General features: G+C 40.3%; 1 protein-coding gene across 1 annotated transcript in view; it reads left to right on the forward strand.

The window, feature by feature from the left end:
- Positions 1-203: 203 nt before the first annotated feature.
- The window catches only part of snd1 (staphylococcal nuclease and tudor domain containing 1), an 83,635-nt gene continuing 63,232 nt past the window's right edge, over positions 204-20,606 (forward strand). Inside the window, exons 1-10 of the mRNA XM_026943322.3 lie at positions 204-450; positions 2,310-2,459; positions 2,687-2,807; positions 4,121-4,202; positions 4,470-4,630; positions 6,700-6,791; positions 7,316-7,474; positions 10,629-10,735; positions 14,169-14,259; positions 18,512-18,616. Coding sequence (XP_026799123.3) covers positions 373-450; positions 2,310-2,459; positions 2,687-2,807; positions 4,121-4,202; positions 4,470-4,630; positions 6,700-6,791; positions 7,316-7,474; positions 10,629-10,735; positions 14,169-14,259; positions 18,512-18,616 — 1,146 coding nt within the window. The 5' untranslated portion in view covers positions 204-372. The remainder of the gene's footprint in view (positions 451-2,309; positions 2,460-2,686; positions 2,808-4,120; positions 4,203-4,469; positions 4,631-6,699; positions 6,792-7,315; positions 7,475-10,628; positions 10,736-14,168; positions 14,260-18,511; positions 18,617-20,606) is intronic.

The raw sequence follows: 20,606 nt of genomic DNA on the forward strand, positions 1-20,606 counted from the left end.
TCTCATTTTTAAAGTAGGGCTTTTATATGCTCAGGTAATTAAATTATTGCGCTCATGCGTTCCGTTATCTTAAACTTTTTTAAAATCTATGCTGACGTGTCGCCCTGTTGAGTGACCCGGATGTTGTTCGACTGGGCTACGTCAGTGTGAAGTCGCCCTATGAGCGCGCGCCTCTGAGTCTGACCCCGGAAGTGGAATTCTTCGACGTGTACATCCCTCGCATGTTTCCATGCTCTTCCGGGGAAGCAGGTCTTGATCCACCGTGCTCAGTCTTGCCTCGTTGGCTTAAAAAACGCTAGAACAGTCTCATAAGACTATCGGTTCTAAAGCCGTTTTTCTTCCTGTAGGGATTTGTTTTCGGAGAAGGCGGTCATGGCCACATCAGTGTCTGCACAGGTCCAGAGCAGCGCGGCTCAGGCTCCGGCGCTGCAGAGAGGGATTGTGAAAATGGTATGAGCATATGGATCATGTAAAGTTACTCCGCTCTGTAGTCGCCTCAGCACTGGCTGCACTTACTGTGTGTGTGTGTGTGTGTGTGTGTGTGTGTGTGTGTTTGTGTTTTAATGGTGGAAACTTTTAGCCAGACACTGTAGCTGTTAGCCCTAAAGTCCCACTGTTAGCCACATGGTTATTTGTGAAGCATAGCTAGCTCCTTAATTCGTTTTAAAAAAGGACGCATTTAAAATGCCTGAAAATGTGCATGTTGGTGTATTTCAGCTGACATAAGCAAATAAATGCTGGAACTAACAGTGACCGTTTCTCAGAGTCGGCAGAGATGAAGCAGTGAGGCGTGTGTGTTAGTGCTGTGCTGGAGTTTAGCTGCTGAGGTGAGCAGTAGGAGCGAGTTCAGCGGGAGCCTCTCTCATAAACACGCTGTAGTCGGTTCTGGCTGGTTCTCATAAACACGCTGTAGTCGGTTCTGGCTGGTTCTCATAAACACGCTGTAGTCGGTTCTGGCTGGTTCTCATAAACACGCTGTAGTCGGTTCTGGCTGGTTCTCATAAACACGCTGTAGTCGGTTCTGGCTGGTTCGTTGCTTGTCTAGCGCTTCGCTAAATAAATGCTCAGGTTTGCTCCTCACGCTGGTCTTAGGGCAAAGTGCGCCTGTGATTCCCCTAGCTAGTTCCCCTCACTGCGACATGCAGCCTGGGGCAGAGAGGTACACTTTCAGTCCAGCTCAGCTCAGCCCCCCTTCGTCCAGCTCAGCCCCCCTCGGTCCAGCTCAGCTCAGCCCCCCTTCGTCCAGCTCAGCTCAGCCCCTCTCGGTCCGGCTCAGCCCCTCTCAGTCCAGCTCAGCCCCCCTCGGTCCGGCTCAGCCCCTCTCAGTCCAGCTCAGTCCGGTCCAGCTCAGCTCAGCCCCCCTCGGTCCAGCTCAGCTCAGCCCCCCTCGGTCCAGCTCAGCCCCCCTCGGTCCGGCTCAGTCCCAGTGTTAGATTCCTGAAGATCAGCTTCTTGGGTGCTCATAACATAATGTTCATGCTGTTGTACTATATTAATTAAGAATTATGGGATAATTCCATATCTTTCCAAACTCTGTAATTGGAAATCATTTGAAATTTTTTTTTTTTTTTTTTTAAATAACTCAATACCAACAGTGAATGGGTAGTTGTACCTCGTTTATCAGTGATGTGTATGTGCATAAATTAAGAACTTTGCAACACAAATGTGGGATTTATTGAATGAATGATGTGATTTGTGTGGTTTGTTGTGACCGTGTATATGCAAAGCGCCCTGGTGGCAAGCAAAGCCACTAGTGTACTGCGCTGGCTTAGGACTGTTTGTTTTTCACCTGTCTGGACTGCTAAAGATTTGAATTGTCTGATTTTCAGTTGAATTGAATTTTGCTTCATTAGAGGATTTTAAACATTTGGCATCAGTTGTGAGTCTTACGTAATCATGCTTCATTGGTTTTAGCTTAGATGGTGTGTTTCAGTTATCTGGTCATGTGTAATTATTCTTCCATTAAATGATGTGTTTCAGTTATTTGAATATTATCACTATTTCCACCGCTAACATGATACAGCATATCCACAGAAATAAGCTGAGTCTTGGATATATTGCTGTAGTCTAAATTGCCAGAAGCGTCTTATAAATCAATGAGATGTTTATTTTAGTTAAGCTTGTTCCTTCTTGCTCTCAGGATGTAGCTTAACTGCTGTCATTGCAGAAATTCAATCAATTACACTGGCTTCTGATTTGTGACGTCTTTGTAACCAGTCTTGCTGTTGCTGTTTCATGAGATCAGGATTATACCGTATAATAATTTGATCATAGTGATGTTACCTTAATGAGAGTTCCTGTCTGTTCAGGTCCTGTCTGGATGTGCCATCATTGTAAGAGGCCAGCCACGAGGTGGGCCTCCTCCGGAGCGGCAGATCAACCTCAGCAATGTGCGTGCTGGTGCCCTCGCCCGCCGCGCCACCCAGAGCCAGCCTGAGACGAAGGACACCCCAGATGAGGTGTGCATGAAATCTCATACTCCTGTTATAGCCTCAATAAAGCTCAAAGCTTTTATAAGCTTACTAATTGCAAGACAGGTGCTCTCTGGATGCACTACTTTTTTTTTTAACTTGAGAAATAACTTTTTTAACCATCGAGTCTGAATTGAATAAATTCATGGATGACTCGCTCTTGTGCTTTGTAGACATTAGTGCTTGACTGTCCTGTGTTTGTGTGTGTTCTGTAGCCCTGGGCTTTCCAGGCTCGTGAGTTCCTGCGCAAAAAGATGATTGGCAAAGAGGTGTGCTTCACTGTGGAAAACAAAACCCAGCAGGGGAGGGAGTATGGAGTGGTGTACCTGGGAAAGGGTAAGCAGCATTGCTGTGTCTCTTTACTTTTATAATATTTCAAATGAGTGGCTTTGACCCATTTCGGTGTTGATCTCTGACTCTGTACCTGTACACATGCTGGTCTTTTTGTCAGGTAAACCTACACAGGGCTACAATTGGGGCTACAATTAGTGATTATTCTGTTAATTGATTAAATTGGAAAAAAGATAGATTAATCAATTAGTTTTAAAAAATATCTTAAATACCAAAAATATTTGTTTGCAGCATTTCAATCAGCTAACACTATTACAGAACTGTTAACTAGGTTTAATTAAATAACAGGTCACTAACTGCAGTACAACATTACTGACCTTTACCAGATAATCTCTTACAGCAAGTGAATATTATCAAGTGTTTCCCTAAACCAAGAGAGACACTTAAACTAACGCAAGATGACGGAGTTCCATGCATTGTTTATGGTTCCACACTCTTTTTCGCAGCTATGTGTCTGCATTTCATGCCCTGATTTGTTTCATTTGAACCAGACGAATTCAAAATAAAAGCAAAATACATATGCTTACATAGTAACTGGAACTTTTAGTGTGTGGAATCGAAAATACAATCAGAGAGAATTTGTATTATTTTTTTTTTTTTAATTTTTTAATTATTATTATTTTTTAATTAATTAATTTTTTTTAGACAAATATTTAAAGTATTCTGGATCAGTCATGGGTGCAGGAGTTGTGTACTGAATGCTCCAAGTTTAATGAAAATTAGTAAAACTGGAAGACCATGATTTAAGAGGAATTTATAAATGTATTGATAAAGTAAATGCAGAAATAGTTAGTCCAAAAATTCTCAGTATGATCTGATGTGATATTACTCAAAGAGAGAAAATAGATATGAATGTTAAGAGGTACTGACAGGAGACTCTGACTTCAGCTACTGACAGGAGACTCTGACTTCAGCAGGCAGTCAGTGACACAGGTAGAGAGAGAGAGAGAGAGAGAGAGAGAGAGAGAGAGAGAGAGAAGGTAGGTAGGTAGGTAGGTAGGTAGGTAGGTAGAAGGAGTTAATGGTGACTGTGGCTGTACGGCAGCAGAGCAGATGAATGTAGTGACAGATTTCCTGTTCAGAGTGCAGTTAGGAATCACTATCATAGGTTTATGGACTGGCTAAGGAGTATGAATTCAGCGCAGGTGTAGCTTTGGAACTGCACGGGGTATAGGTAAGAGTACATGTGTTCCAGGACTGTTTTTGGTAGCCCACCCACATGACCTACATGAGAACAGTTAGAATTATTCGTTGTATTTTCATTGTTGTGATTTTGCTGTTTATGATTTGACCCTCAGACACATCAGGAGAGAACATTGCTGAGGCGCTGGTTGCTGAGGGCCTTGCCACAGTCCGCAGAGAGGGTATCAGAGGCACAAAGTAAGACGTGTGTGTTGTGCGTGCTCACTTACATGCATGTTCCAGACTGGTTCCATATAACCACGTGTCAAGGAAGAAACCAGTCACATATGATTTGATATGAAATGAGTGGATGTTTTTCCGTTTTCTATAGTGTGCATTTTATGATGGTAAGCTTATGGTGTGTGATTTAAGTGTATTTAGATGAACTTTGTTACTTATGTGTTAACAATGCTATTCCCTAAAGCAAATATAAAATGTGTGTGTGTGTGTGTGTGTGTGTCTCAGCCCTGAGCAGGCCAGACTGTGTGATTTGGAGGACCAGGCAAAGGCGGCTAAGAAAGGCCTGTGGTCTGAGGGTGGAGGTGCGCACACAATTCGAGACCTCAAATACAGCATTGAGAACCCCCGCAATTTTGTGGATTCCTTGCACCAGAAACCAGTTAATGGTGAGCCATGAGTTCCTTTTTTTTTTAAATTTGCCCTGTTCAGACTTCATATGAGCATCCGTCTCCGATGAGACATCGGACACCATCGGACAGTCAGGTAGGTTCCTGTTCACACCTGATGTTTTCATGTGGCTTGAATGTGTCTCAGGGACTACCTGTGATTTCAGCAGGGTTGTCCAGTCTGCCAGAAGCAACCTGATGTCACCAAAATATTAGCCAATACCAAAATTAAAAAAAAAGCAGCATATATTGAGCTGTCAGCAGCTTTTTCAAATTAAACCAGTGCTTGGTCAGAATTTGGCCACAGATCACAAGGATATAAACAAAAAAAAAGGCTTATATTATAGAGGATATTGCAATACAACTGATAATCTCTTACAACATGAGAATCTCATCAAGTGTTTATCTCACCTGAACGAGACACTCAAACTAACGCGAGGTGACTGTGTTCAGTACATTTTATGCTTCTGCACTTTTTTGCAGCTGTACATCTTCCCTGCATTTCAGGCCCTGATAAATCAGAATAAAGGCAGAATAAATATCCTCAGTCTGTTTCACTAACTGAAACACTCCGATGGTAAATTCACTCTGCTTGCTGTGTGTACGAATCATTTTCCTTGTGTGGAGTCGACTCTGAGTTTTCAGGAATCAGTGAATCGACTGTTTTCAGAGTTCCAGGTCCAGAGTGCACTAAGCTTATCGCTCCGGGATTATTTTCATATATATATATTTTTTTTCTGACTCATTTGGGAAAAGGGAAGAGAGTGCTGCTGAATAGGTGGCATTTATGCTAGTCTGTTTTACGTCCACAGATTACAGTAAAAGAAAAATCTAGGGGCTAGTGGACTTCCTCTCTCTGCGGCTCACACGCTTTCACAGTCTCAACTCCAAACTACAATAGCCATGATGCAGTGCACCTTAACGTTACCCCTCTACTCCCTAACACTAGTGCAGGCTGATGGTTTTGCAGAGCTCCTATGTGAAATGTGTAAGGTCTGGTAATATAACGTAGTCATTGCTAATTATTCAGCAGCAGTCACACAAGACTTTAGCTTCACTGTTTTCTTAATGTTGGTTGTTGCATATCTGAAAACCCCAGATTAGCTAGCTAGCTAAAGTTATCCTTACATTCTCTCCAAAATCACAAGACTGTCAGGACTGCATGTCATCATCTGATTCTGAATCAGTGAGGAAAACAGCCTGGTGAGAATCAGCTGTGGCTGTGGCATGATTCCTGTCAGAGCAGCATCCTGTTGATCTGTGCAATCTGATGGTATCACGTGATCAGTTAATCTAAGTGCTAATGCTACCAAAAAAAAAAAAAGGCTGTCTGGAAAGGTTTTTTCGCATTTCCCACTCTTCGGTAGTGGATTGTGCCGTGTATTGCCTTTTAATGTTTTACAGTATGTGGACTAAACATCATAATTTTATTTATTTTCAGGCAGATAAAAGTTAATTGATGTTCTTTGTCCTTTTTTTTATTTATTTATTTATTTTTTTTATTTTTTTTTTTTTAATTCTGCTAATAAACCAATACCACGTCTTTCACCGCAGTTCACTATTATCAGTTATAGACAGTTTATCATGTGGAGCGTCTGACATGGAGCACACTGCAAACCAGGCCGCACTTATTTTATAATTTATGCTGTTAGTATGCGGCTGGCCTACCACCAACACGTGCATGAGTTTTTGTGATAAATTCTGTTTTTTTTCCTTTCTGCCTGCTAGGATTTTCTTGTTAGCGATGTTAGCGAGGTTGTTCTGCATGCAGTAACCTTCCACTCATGGTTTGCTGGTTATTGAAAATCAGAAGTTCCTGTTGATAGATAGGGTTATGTAGTAACAGTAGTTCACCGTCTTTACTGCACATGTAAAAGGATTTGATCGAGTAAAAAAAATTCCTCTCTTAATTTAGAATGTAATAGCAGCTCTTTCACCTGTTGTTTTTTGAACCTACTTGTTTTTTTAAGCTTGAATTTCATGCTATTGGTGGAGTATAATCTGACGACGAAATGATCTCAAAATAAAACAACCTTTCTTCTTCATCTCTCTCCCTTTCACACACACAGCCATTATTGAACATGTCCGCGATGGTAGTGTAGTGCGAGCGCTCCTGCTGCCTGATTACTACCTGGTCACTGTGATGCTGTCTGGAATCAAGGTGAGAAATTATCCCTACTTAAGAGTGGTGTACAAAACCGATTTTATATACAGTGAGGGGAAAGAAATATTCTTTTATACACTATGGTTATTTCGTATCCTTCCACACATATGGTTATGTGTATCCACTTTACACACGTAATGCCTTTTGCTTTTGTACTTACGAATAGGAGCAAAAAAGTATTTCAAATTCATACATTTTTATAGATCTGATTGGATAATTGTGTGAATAAGCAGGATTACTGGTTAAACACATATACTCACTGGCGCTATATATATAAAATATAGTATGGTTGTAGTTGTATTCCATGTGCCTCAGGGTTTGATGTGCATTCTGAGATACTTTTCTTCTAAAAGAGTGTTTATTTGCGTTACTGCTGCCTTCCTGTCAGCCTGAACCAGTTGATTTTTTCCTTTAATTTGTCACTGGTCTGTGTAAAAGTATACAGAGATGGGGAAGACCACTCCTGTCAGGATAGAGATATTTCATCATAGCATACATCTGTTTCATCTTTTTTTCCTTAGTGTCCAACATTCAAACGGGAAGCTGACGGAACAGAGACACCAGAGCCGTTTGCAGCTGAGGCGAAGTTCTTCACTGAGTCCCGTCTGCTGCAGAGAGATGTACAGATCATTCTGGAGTCCTGCCCCAACCAGATCATCCTGGGTACCATCCTCCACCCGGTATAACAACCTTAACTCTCTTAAAAATGACCTTCTTCTCTGTCTTCATTCTGTCTATGGGTGTTGGTCAGTTTCAGTGGTCCAGTTAGTCTTAGATCAACAACACCCTCGTGTGCGAACACAAGTAATGAACTCGGACTTCTCTAAAATGACCCACAGACCAGACTGTACACAGACTGTCTCCTCAGGTAGGCTGAGGTCGGTTTGTTTGTGCTTCATCTTGAGGTCCACTTGATTCATGTCTTGTGATTACAAAGAAATGACCGTGATCCCAACATTATGCAACCATCATAAATACCGCAGCCATACAGCCATTCTTCCCTTTTTCCGTCTTGCCCTGTTCACATGTGCATGCTGCTTATACAACATATGGAGCTTTCTGCTTTGCAGCTGGTAGTAAGCCTCCTTATCTATTCTGCTGCAGTGCGTGTGTTTTTTTTGTAAACTATTAGTGCTTTTATAGTAAAAAGCTGCTGTGTCCCTTATTCCCTGATCACTCACATCTCTGAGGAGGGTGCGTGTTTTCAGGATCTTGAAACCAGCATGGCCAAATGTCGTGTCCGTGTGGCACCTTTAGGTCACCGCAGCCTGGTTCCTTATTCCAACATTTACCACGCTTTCAAAACTAAATGTGAGGAGGCTGAATTTTTTTGCGAAGACCCTCCCTTTTAGTGATGAGATTCATGCTGTGTAACCACCACGTTCCATTTCCCCAGAACACTGCTACTTTATACGGTCTGCCTTCCAAGGACATGCAGGGTAAAGAGTTCAAGTTTTACCCTTCGGCCTCTCTCTGGTTCCACAGGCATGTTGAAATGTGTGCAGATAGACAGAGACATCAGGATACTGACTTCTTTGGTTTACTGGGTCCTTTGCACCCCACTAAGGAACAGGCCATTCAGGGCACATCAGTGTCCTCGCACACATTTGGCACTCTGTTTTTAACACCAAAAACAAGCCACACCGTTCACTGGCATGAAGCTAGATTCACTTCTCCTGATTTGAGAGAGAAAGAGGAAGTTACTTTTTCAGAGCAGGGAGTGTGAGTTTGATTTAGTTTAAATGTTTTTCACCTCATTGAATATTAGGAGTAGCTAATGAAATAGCCTATTTTATTATGTAGCCTGTTGAATATAGTGTTTGATACTCAGGTGTATCAAATTGAGATCCTCATATTGAACAAAATGATGCATCATAGTGTTACACCCCAAAAAAAAAAAAATTGTCATCTAGAAAATTTACATCAAAAACACAGGCCACATACACCCACACACTTGAAGACATGATTCACATTTGACCTAAGACGTATGAACATGAAGGAGCTGTCATGTCATGAAGTGCAGTGATTGATTAGTAGGAATAAATACATTGTTTATGAATCAGATTCCCACAAAGGGACATTTAAATTAAGAATTTAGCAAGGCGCAACAGCCTGTGGAACAGAAACGTTTCTAAAACGTATTATTTGTAGCTGTAGATACCCTATATTGCCCCCTAGAGGGATGGTTGTAAAATTCACTAAAAAGAGGATGGGAAGGATCTTTCAAAATCTGCGCAGCTTTCTCATTAATTTCAGATAACGGCATCTGTGGTTTCCCTGTAATCTATAATCTGCCATGTTTACTGTTTACAGGTTTTCTTATTCTTTACTCCATTAAGGCCATACCAAGTGGAAATGGTCCTATTTCAGATTATAACATTTAAGGCTTTTTTTAATACCAGCTCCAGTGTAGCTTTACTTACAGAAAAACTATTTCGGTTCCTTAGTAGACATAACTGGTGCATAGCCTTTTAAGAAAAATATTAAAAAAAAAAAAGTTTTTAGTTGTCATGTAAAGTACCTAAATATTTAAAATCATCCACAATTCCCACATACTGGTACACGTGATGTTATTGCTGATAAATTTACTACTCAGTTTTCCTCGTATTTTTACCGAGAATGCTGTTTTAACACCAGTTCAGTACTTGATTAATATAAATAAATATGATCTCTCCCTGTCTGGGTCCTCTTCCTCCAGGAGACCCACCTCAGCCATAGCATCAGTACACTTGTATAAATGAGAGGTGGAATCTTGAATTTGCATCTCATTAGCATAGATGGCAGATAGTACGACTGACAAGTGCAGGTCCTTTATCAGGACCTTAAATAATGTGTTTTGTTGTTGTTTTCTTTAAACTACACATCAGAGGTTTTGATGCTGTAGCCTCACACAGTCACCCAGGTTTTTTTGATTGTGGAGTGGTTTGTGTCCCAGAGTGGCCTCAGGCGTATGTTCTGGCTCTTCCTTTTAGCTCTGCTGTTATAGTTAGACGTGCCCGAGCCCCCGCTTGCACTCTGATCACTACGTACACACTTTTAAACCACTGTAGTGTAAGAGTATACCTAATCTGGTCCCCCCCACTGTCGAGCTGTATGTGTACTCCTGCTGCCTGATGTGGTGTCTGTGCCGGATCCTGATACACTGGTGTGCGGCTCCTCTCGCCCTCTGGATCTGTCTGATTTATCCTGATCCTTATGCTCTACTTCTGCTTGGAGCTTTCTGCACTTACCCTCTGTGGCTGCAGACAGTCCTACAGGGACACCCTAAAGATTTCTACTTCCCCAAACCAGTTTATGCTTAAGGTTCTCCTTTGCTGCAGTGGATCTGACCTGGATAATGGATTTCTGCCCTCAATGACTTCCTGCTGTAATCATAAAGACTCTCCTGTGTTCATTCCGGGACTCTTATTCACAATGTGGCCATACTGAACAGGTTTTAAACACACTTGGTGCAGTTTGCTCTTCTGCACCTGTAGAATGTGATTATTTTATAATCCTGCTCCTGTTTTGAGTCTGTTCGTCTCAAGGAGTTTATCCTTGCCACTGTCACCTGTGTCTTGCTCATTAGAGATCTATATCTACATCTGGATTTCTCTAAAGCTGCTTTGTGACTGTCTATGTTAAAAGTGAATTAAAAAGTACTAATAAAATTGAATTAAGTGGAATCTAGATATTTGTCTGTAGTTACCCAATAACCTACCCATGTCGCAGTTCATTTTTCTCATTTCATATTCATGTAAATTTTTCTAATACTCAATTTTGTCAATATTGAATCATTTATGTTCAGATATCCAACCAATTGATGTGTTTAATGTGACTCTGTGTGTTGTGCAGAACGGGAACATCACAGAGCTGTTGCTGAAGGAGGGCTTTGCTCGCTGTGTGGACTGGTCCATGGCTGTGTACACCCAGGGAGCAGAGAAACTGCGGGCCGCAGAACGGTCAGTCTGTTACACTCTGGTCTGGTAGCTCATGCTGGTCAGTGACTTGAGCTTTCATACATCCAGTTGGTAGCCAGTGGAAAAAAATCAGGCAGTGTGTATGTATATATATATATATATATATATATATATATATATATATATATATATATATATATATATATATATATATATGTATATATATATATGTATATATGTGTATATATATGTATGTATATATATATATATATATATATATATATATATATATATATATATATATATATATATATATTAAAAAAGTAGTGGATGGATATTCATGAATTCGCTAACACTAATTAAATGGACCAACTAATAGAGACGTGACAGAAGGACAAATGCCTGTCCAAAGTAAATTTCTAGAAGTGCCACAGACTAGGGGGAAAAAGCTGCTTTGCAGTTGCTGACCTCTTGAACCAGTCAAGTGCAAAATCTGTTTCTTTTATTACTGCCGTCTCCTAGTAACGGGAAATCACGTGTATTAATGCGAGTCTCGGGTATCCAGCTTCATTCAGGTATAGAACGGGATTCCTAGTTGTTTACTGCAGGGCTTCTTAAACCCTGAGATTGGAATTAAAGCCATTGTATTTATATGTGAACTCAATAAATACAGTTAAAATACAGTCAGGTACAGGTGTTCCTAATAAAGTGGATGGTGAGTGTGTGTATGTATCAAAATTATTGCTACTCCTTAGTAATAATTTAATCACATGAAAGTGTCATTCGTGAAAAATATATAGAACTCTGGAACTCAACTCTGCTCTTGCTTTGAACCACGAGTTCACACAAAAATCACACAAATTCACACAAAAATCACACAAATTCACACAAAAATCACACAAATTCACACAAAAACCCACAAATTCACACAAAAATCACACAAAATCACACAAAATCCCACAAAAACCCACAGATTCACAGGTCAAAATTTATCATGTTAAACTTTGACCTGTGAATTTGTGCGCTAATAGAAAACAGAGAAAAAACAAAAGAGTTTTCTTAGGAACTGTAAATGTGCAGGTTGGGGAGGTTTGGCATATGTAGGTGGCAGAGTTACCTTCAAACAGCTGTTTCTCTGGAGCTGTAAGTCTGATTGAGCTTGACTGATGTGTTGTACTGAGTCATGCTGGTCTGAAAGTGAATTTCTAATGATGACTGGTTTATTCATTTTTGATCTCTTTAGTGTTCACTGTTACTTGTCAATAATTCGATTAGATTTCGGTAAGGTGGTGCATGAATATGCGCATTAGGTTTCTATTTTCAGTTAATTAAAACATGCAACATTACAAAAGTTCAATAATTGAAACTCTGAGTCTCATAACTCTCTGTAGCTCTCGATGTATTTTTAGCCCTATTCAGACTGGATTAAATGTACATGTGGTCCTGGGGATAATTTCCTATTTACAAGTGCTGCTCTGTGATTTTATTACCGTCCGGATCGGCCACGTGGTGTTTCTCTCAGGCCTCCTCTGAGAAAATTACAGCCTGAATTACCTGCTGTTTTTCTCCAGACTCAGCGCTCGCCTGCACATTTCAGACTGGATACGGGGCGGAGTGATTTTCTACGCAGTTGTCACTTCGCGTTGGGGGAAAAAAGATCTTTGACTGCTGCTGCTTCCCACTTACAGTGGTGTAGCGTGTGTATCAGTGCTCCTCCCCCAGATTTTAAAAACTTCCTGAATCAAAAAATGGAAAACGGACGCCTTTTTATACTTTGTGGTTATTGTTGTGTATTTCAGTCCATCACTTACTGACTGTCAGTGTTGTACTTTAGTGGGAAGCTGAAGAGCTCCCATACACTAGGCCTTAAAGACTTGGGCGAATCTTCCATCTCCTGCTTGCTGCTGAATGTAGGATTAGTATGCTAGTGTGTTCGCTTGTGGAAAAACGGCATGCTTAGGAGAAGCATGGTTTTTAAAAATCCTTGTAGCCTCTCCTGATTAAAGATAAAAAGGAAGCTGCTTTTTTTTTTTTTTTTTTTTTTTTTTTTTTTTTTAGAGAAAGGGCTTGATTAAGTTTATTACATCTCCCATGATATAAGCAGTATTTTACGATGAATAGCCCACTTTATAATGCAGTGTTAAATTTATTGTTCAATGATGTATCGAATCAAGAGACATGTCTTGAATGAAATGATAGAATTATTATATATAAATATAAATTAGGCACTTATGGGTGTATCCTCTCTAAGGCTTAAAGGCTTATGGGTGTATCCTCTCTAAGGCTTAAAGAACAATAGAACCAAAGATAATTCCTTCGGTGTTCTGTCACCTTGGAACAGTAGAACATCTGTTCTATGTTGGCTTCAGTGGCTAGCTGTAATTCGAGGAAACGTAGCAGGATGCCCTGTAGCGTGTTGTTGAGGTCAGAACTAATAACCCTAAGTGAGATTTCATTATACAGAGCACTTGTATCCAAACCCCTCTAATATTTTTAGGCAACTGCGGATGATAAATGCCGAATAATGACAAATACTCGCACTGCTCACCAGGCTGCAGTGGTGGAGTCGGCTCTGCTTGGTGGTTTTCAATAACCTTTTGCATAAATGCGAAGACACGCTCTTTCATTCCTGGCTTTCTCGGAAAAGTGTGCTGCAGTGAGGACAGATGCTGCATTGCTTGCTTGTTGTTTGGGAGCAGACTTCGGGATGAGAGGAATGGCAATGGTGCCTCCCAGTGGTTTTCTTTGTCCTGGAATTCAACTATGAAGCCACTTGCCTTCCTCTTTGCCATTTCCACTATACCTGAACGTGGCTCGATACGCTCTACAATTATATACACTCGACATCATACAATTCAATTCAATTTTAGTTGTATAGCGCTTTTAACAGTGGACATTGTTACATAGCAGCTTTACAGAAATATATAAGTTTTGGATATAAATTTTAAATTTATAAATTTAAGCCCTAATGAGCGAGCCAGAGGCGACGGTGAGGAAAAACTTCCTGAGATGATATGAGGAAGAAATCTTGAGAGGAACCAGACTCAAAAGGGACCCCATCCTCATCTGGGTGACACCCGATAGTGCGATTATAAATCATTCCCTTTAACTGTGTACTATACAGTCAAAAAGTGCCATTGTGTAAACAGAAACTTATGAGCTTATGAGAAACGTATGATTATAAGCATCAGAGTTATTTCTGAATTCGTTATAGTGATATAATGAATAGTGTAGTATATTTAACATGACAGACTATTCGTATCAATTACAGTCCAAAGCCATCTTCCTGATTTCTAAGTGGCACCAAACAAAATGTCATTAACAAATGTTACTTAGGCCAAATTAATTAATATTAGTACCAGGCAAGAGACTGATTTGCTTGAGATGTGCTGGCTATGGCCTTGTTAAGTCTGTATGGGATGTGGGTTAATTTTCTCAGAAGAGATTTTTAAATTGGCATTTCTTTGTTTTGCAGCTCAGCTAAGGAGCGCAAAGTGAGGATCTGGAAAGACTATGTTGCCCCCACTGCCAATCTGGACCAGAAGGACAGACAGTTTGTGGCAAAGGTGAGTTCTACGCTGTGCTACGCTGCTAACGCGCACACACACACACACACGCCATATGACCGAGCTGTTGGCGCTAGAGTGAGTGTACTAACTAATGTGCCTGAATAGTAAAATGGTAATGGTTTACACTACACTATGCGCAACACTGTTTTACAGAAGAGTGTGTCAGAGTTCGTTCATGATGCATTCTGTTTTAGAGACTCTGACTTTGCATCTGTTCTCTACACCGGCTGTGAAAATTTAACTGATTACTGCACATAAGTGTAAACGACATGCTCTTTTTCCACAGTTGTGCTGTGCCGTGGTATAAATCAAGTTGTTTAACGTTGTGAGAAAGCTGCTGTTATGGGACGAAAGAAAGATTTAACTGCAGAATAGAAGACAGCCATCGTTAAAAACTTGGGTCATAACAAATCGAAGCTTGAAATTGCTAAGATATCTGACAGAATTTAAACGCATTGAGGAAAAGGTCAAATAAGGGGAAAATGAAAGATGTTTCACAATGTAAATGCGCTCTCTCTTTGAGTGAGTACTGATGAAAAAGCCTTTAGCCAACAGCAGAGAGATATTTGACAAGGCTGGTGCTAGAAATGTTTCAAGATGAGAGAGGTTCTGGATACTCCAGCACGTGCGTGAAGCCCTCCACTGAAGACCATCCACAAGGTGACATGTGTTCAATGGGCCCAGAACTGCATGAAGGTGGATCCAAACTGCATTATTCCCTGATGAGTCCTGAGCCACTGTTGATGGATCTGATGGATAGATCATGGGTTGGGTCAGTAATGAGACCCCTCGTGCTCTGAGATCGAGACACCAGCAAGGTGGTGGTGATGCTTGGGGCTGGAATAATTGGTGGTGAACTGGTTGGTCCCTGGTGAGTTCCTGATGGTGTAAAGTCGTCTGCAGATGCTTATGTTGACTTTCTGAAAAACCACTTTGTGCCACGGTAAAAATGTAACCTGAAACATGACATTCGTGTGTGATGACACTCCATCACATGCAGCGAAGGTACAGTAGATTAGATGAAGAACACGGGCTTCAAAAATGGCTGTCTGCTGGAGTGGCCAACATTTTCACCTGCTTAGAATCTAATTGAGAACCTATGTAGCATCAACAAACCAGAAATGTATGCCTCTGGATATCACTTTTCTGCAGTGGAAGAACTGTGGGATTGCATTTCAACATCAGCAAAAGTACTCCACCCTCCCCAATTCAGAATCTACCCGAGTCAGTGGCTCAAAGACTCCTCCTGGTCGTATCAACCATGGCAGTTACATCAGTGAAGAAGCTGTTCATTATGGAGGATTGTTAGAAATCACTACATTTCTTAGTTCTAAATAAACATAGATACAAATCCCAGAGTTTGTATACAAACACTTATGAAACTGTTGTCTTCTTCACAGATTTGAATAATAGTGCAACAGTGGACAAAGTGCATATTTTGGTTAATCAGGAATTGGCTAAAGTTTGACTTTGAGCTGTGTTTTTTTTTTTTTTTTCTTTTCTTTTCTTTTTCCTTCCTTCACATCTCATATAAAAGATATTATTTGAGGTAGCTGGTGTAATCTTTGTGATCTTTTCTGCTGTGGTAGAAACATTATAACCCTCTTGACTCATTTCTTCTGGTTTCTCATTTATACTTAGAAATGCTAGCGCATAGCATAAAAGAATACATGGGCATGATTTTCACTGATCTCAGTAGCCAGTGAGGCGTTTCTGACAGCTCATTAATCACGTAAGCCTTGCCCTTCTTTTATAGTGACTCAAGTCAAATGGCAAAGGGATATTATATGATCAGAGATGGAGTTACAGATCATTTTCATTACATTTTTCAGTATTTTTGCTGGTGCTTGCTTGGTTATAGTTTCTTGGTGTGTGCTATAATAACAACAGTATGGTGTTTATTTGGTCTTTTCTCTCTCAGAAAAATAAAGAATTACATATTTTTCAGGATATCTGGGATCCACCCTGTGATGGACTTATCAAGCTCAATACAAACAAATTTATTTGTATGTTTTTATAGGCATATTTACACAAGAAATTTGGCATTCTTGAAAAGAAAAAAAAAAAAAAAGGTTAGTCTGGAAAATTGTAATATCCTAGAAGATAACCTCGATCAATCAGCTTCAAATTGTACAACTGGTGATGAGTTACTGTGATTTTACACACCGATTACTCTGTCAAGTTTCAACAGCCTATTTATTTACATTACACACAAACTGAACGCAAATTTAGTGAAACCCAGTTGTTTTGTGTTAGTGCTATTAATTAAAGAAATGTTAAATATGGAATAAATATTAAAGAAAGCATTATAACAAAAGTCCAGTCCTTCTGCTGTGTAGCAGGAGGAAGCGCAGCAGCGGCTCCGCTGGGGTAGAAATCGCTTCCATTTGCCCCAGCTTCTTTTAATCCTGTGCGACACCTCGGAGGCAGCACTACGTCACTGATCTAATGTGTCTCACTTTGCAGTGTGCTGTATACTCGCTAGTGTGCCGTGTGCCATCAGTGGCCTTTTATGGAATACATCAGGTTTTTTTTGGCGCGTGCTCTCTTGCTTTTCTAACACAACACTGGTGTGAGAGACTTCAAGACCAGCAGTCCCCGAGACACACACAATTAAAGCACTGATCATGGCAGTTTCCCTGTGTGATGTGCTCAGAGGCCATGATCACTTGGGTACAGTGTCGATCTCTGTCTTATTTTTTCCTTTGTTTTCATGTCAGTCCATTTTCTTTTCCTCTCACTTAAATAATGTCTAATTTATCCTTTCTTTTTCGTATCCAGATTTTAGCCTTTTCGCCTGCTGTTATGCTGCTAAGTAGTATTTTTTCTGGTGTAGACATGAGAGAAATTCACTTCCACCAACATTATCAAGAGAAGACAAAAACACGTGCTTTATCTCCTTTATATCCTCAGTTTTGCCTTTTATGGAGTTTTATGCACTGCACATGAGCTGTGGTGTGCACACGCTTTACACATTACGGCTGAGTGGGATTCAACACCATAGGCGTATAAGTACGGAGAAAACTATTAACGAACTTTTTGTAAACCTGGCGAAAATGTTTTGGTCGGTTTGTCCTCCGAAAACACTTACAAACTTTTTTTTTTTTTTAAATATATCAGAATGATAAATGAGGCCTACTGTGCCCCGGATAGGCTCCAGGATATGTCCCTGACCAGCACAAAGTGGTTACTGAAAGTAAATGAACATGACAGTCCAGCTCTTGGCCTGCAGATGGTGGTGTTCTCCTGCTGAGCCGTAGTGTGCAGAGGCAGGATGAGTCATGGAGCTTTGCTGCATGTTTCTGCTGGCAGCTTTCAGTGAGGTGCTTTGCATATGCAGCTACTAATTAACTAGCACGTGTGCCAGCCAGACATTTCATAGCAGCATCCACAGCCTTCATGTTCATTTAAAGAGTGGGAGATAAAGCGCAGATGACGTGCAGATAAAGCGCAGTGGCCTTGTTGGTTTGGGCTGAGCATGTGTTTGTCCTTGTCTGCAGACCGTGGCTTCCTGTCATAGAGAGATGCACGTGTTTTTGTCTTCTCTCGATAATCCTTCCAAGTTCAGCCTTATCTCCTGCCAAAGTCAGTGTACACCAGTTCATTTAGTTTGGGTGTAAGATCAGAGTGCTTCAATCATGCTTTCTTGTCTGTTAATCATTTTGTGTCTGACTTGTTTTCTGTACCTGTCCAAAAGTCTGTACTGTTCCTTTCAGACTGCCAAGTTGTTCGCAACTGACAGAGGAAGGATGCTCAGTTCTTTATCTTTGAGGAGTTGAAATGTTATGTTTAATGTTTTTTTTTGTTTTTTTTTTTTTGTTCTCTTATTCAGCTTTTCCCTTTTTAAGGATGCTGTCTCTCACAAATTCACCCTCTCTTCCCATTTACTCACACAGCTGCGGTTAATCTGGAAAGTGTTTGGATATTTTATTTGCATCCCTATCTCTGTGTCACTCAGTGCATTTGTTTTTCTGTTGCTTGGGTTTCACTGTCATTTAGGGTAATAGTTGAATAATTGAGGATTTGAGATTGGGTAGGGATAGGGACATTATCCAGTAGCGAGTGGGCGAAGTATTTATATGCTACTGTCTTTCTTTTTTTTTTCTTTTTCTTGTGCTTCATCAGGCTCGGCTCATGTTGGATATCCAAGCTGTTTCTCTGGCAACAAGCTGTGCTCCATGTTGTTAAAGTGACTTGCTTAACCCGTCCCTAACTCTTCCTGTGTGTTTGTTTTTCCTCCACTGTGCAGGTGATGCAGGTTATGAATGCAGATGCCATTATTGTGAAGTTGAACTCGGGTGAATACAAAACAATTCACCTGTCCAGCATTCGACCCCCCAGGATTGAGGGCGAGGTATGAAGGAGAGAGAGTGTGTGTGTGTGTGTGTTCGTTCCAGTCTTTCTGGGTTTGTGTGCTTGTCACTAATTCCACTGGGTTTAGGCTGTCAGATACATACTTTGCTGATGTAGAGAGCACCATTCTTTATTTTTTAAAAATGCTGTTTCTTATGACTTCATCATTTCCAAGAGACTGCAGAGTTTGGTGTGCTTCAGGCCCAGTGCTCTCTTTTCTACAAATGTCAGTCTTGTGAGATCTGAGACATCAGATCTAAATATCACTTTTTAAAATCTTGATTGGAATGATGAAAGCAAACAGTGTTTTTAAAATCAACCAGTGTGCGAAGCTGTTTGAGCAAGAGGCAGTTTTGGTTCTTAGTTGCATCAGCCTGACAAACACATGGCATACACAGGAGGAAGAAAGTTTCCTTGGCAGCGCTAGCCTGCAAGTTTTGTGTTATCTTTCTTGTTCAGCTGGTAGGTACAGGTTAGACTGGAGGCAGTTGCTAGTGCTTCACCTAATGGCCTAATGTAGAAAATTTTAGATCATTGTTTTTCTGCATCACTGAAAAATCTTAAAATATTATTAAGTTGCTTATTATTATTTAAATTGTATAAATTGGTGGATAATGAATACACATACACTTACTGGCTACTTTAATGGAAAAACACTGGCAGGAAGGCTACATTTTACAACCATGGTGAGCAAAAACGCATCTCAGAAAGCACAACACGTCAAACGTTGAATCAGATGAAGACCACATCTGGTTCCACTCCTTTCAGTCGAGCAGGAATCGGCGTGTTCCCAACACACGAACCATTCTGTGGGAATCACAGCATGATGGGAGAATGATTTTAGTTCCTGAACTTTAAGTTACAGGAACATTTTTAGCTCCTGCGAAAAAGTACATGTTGGTCCTGCAGAGCGGAAACCTCTTTCAGGTCCAGCAGCAATGGAGATTTCAGACTGAACATTGCTGATTGGTTAAATGCAAGTGCAACATTAATTCAGTTATATAGCAATTTGAAAAGCTGCGTCGCTTATAAGCAATTTAAAAAAAACCCACTTTTTTAATGTAAAATTATATACACACATTATATACACATATTCACACAACAAAGCAAAAGTGATATGGAACACTGCTTCTGTTTCACCTCAGTCTCTTCCATGATCACCATGTTGCCATGTCCTGAATAGTTGCATCTGTAAATATAATTTTACATAATGGTTACGGTTGGCAGTGAAAATACAAACCATTCCTCATTCAGGATTGTTTTAAAAGCATTAGACCCTGAAAAGGATTCAGAATCCACAAAACATGCCTACTGCTTGAATGTGTCTCATGCATTATGCAGTCTGTAGTTGGACATGAAGGTTTTGGCCCTTGAATTAACACTGGCTTTGAGATTAGGATTTGAGATTCTGAAGTTGAAAATATAAATCCCGATCACATGTACATGCATTTTAGTACTTTGATGTAAATTTACAATTGACAAACGCCTGAAGAATGTGACCTATCACCGTCACTGATATGTTTTGAGGGAAATGGCTTGATTTGAGCAGTTAAGACACGGGCAGCTACACCAGCTGAACATACGTTTGAGCATAATTCAGGGTGTAATGTCTATTGAGAGGAGTTATAACATAAGAAATGTAAGGAATGCCGTAACTAGCAGTGCGTAACGCAAGAGTAGAATAAAACTTTGTCACACAGAGTAATGTATTTCACCATCTGCCAGTCAAACATGAACTGACATAATCAAGAAATAGTACAGCCATGATCAGGATGTGTAGAGACACAGGAAGATGAACATCTTTTTTCAGTGTAATATATTTACTCCACATCAGTTAGATTGTATTTGTCGTACAATAGACGATATATGTACAAGTTATAACTCTGAGTCAGTTATATTGTATCCGTCGCTTGTATTTGTATTTTATACTAGTATACACTCATCGTCCACTTTATTAGGAACACCTATACACCTGCACATTCATGCAGTTC

Source organism: Pangasianodon hypophthalmus, chromosome 18 (genome assembly GCF_027358585.1).
Source record: "Pangasianodon hypophthalmus isolate fPanHyp1 chromosome 18, fPanHyp1.pri, whole genome shotgun sequence".
Classification (NCBI taxonomy): Eukaryota; Metazoa; Chordata; class Actinopteri; order Siluriformes; family Pangasiidae; genus Pangasianodon; species Pangasianodon hypophthalmus.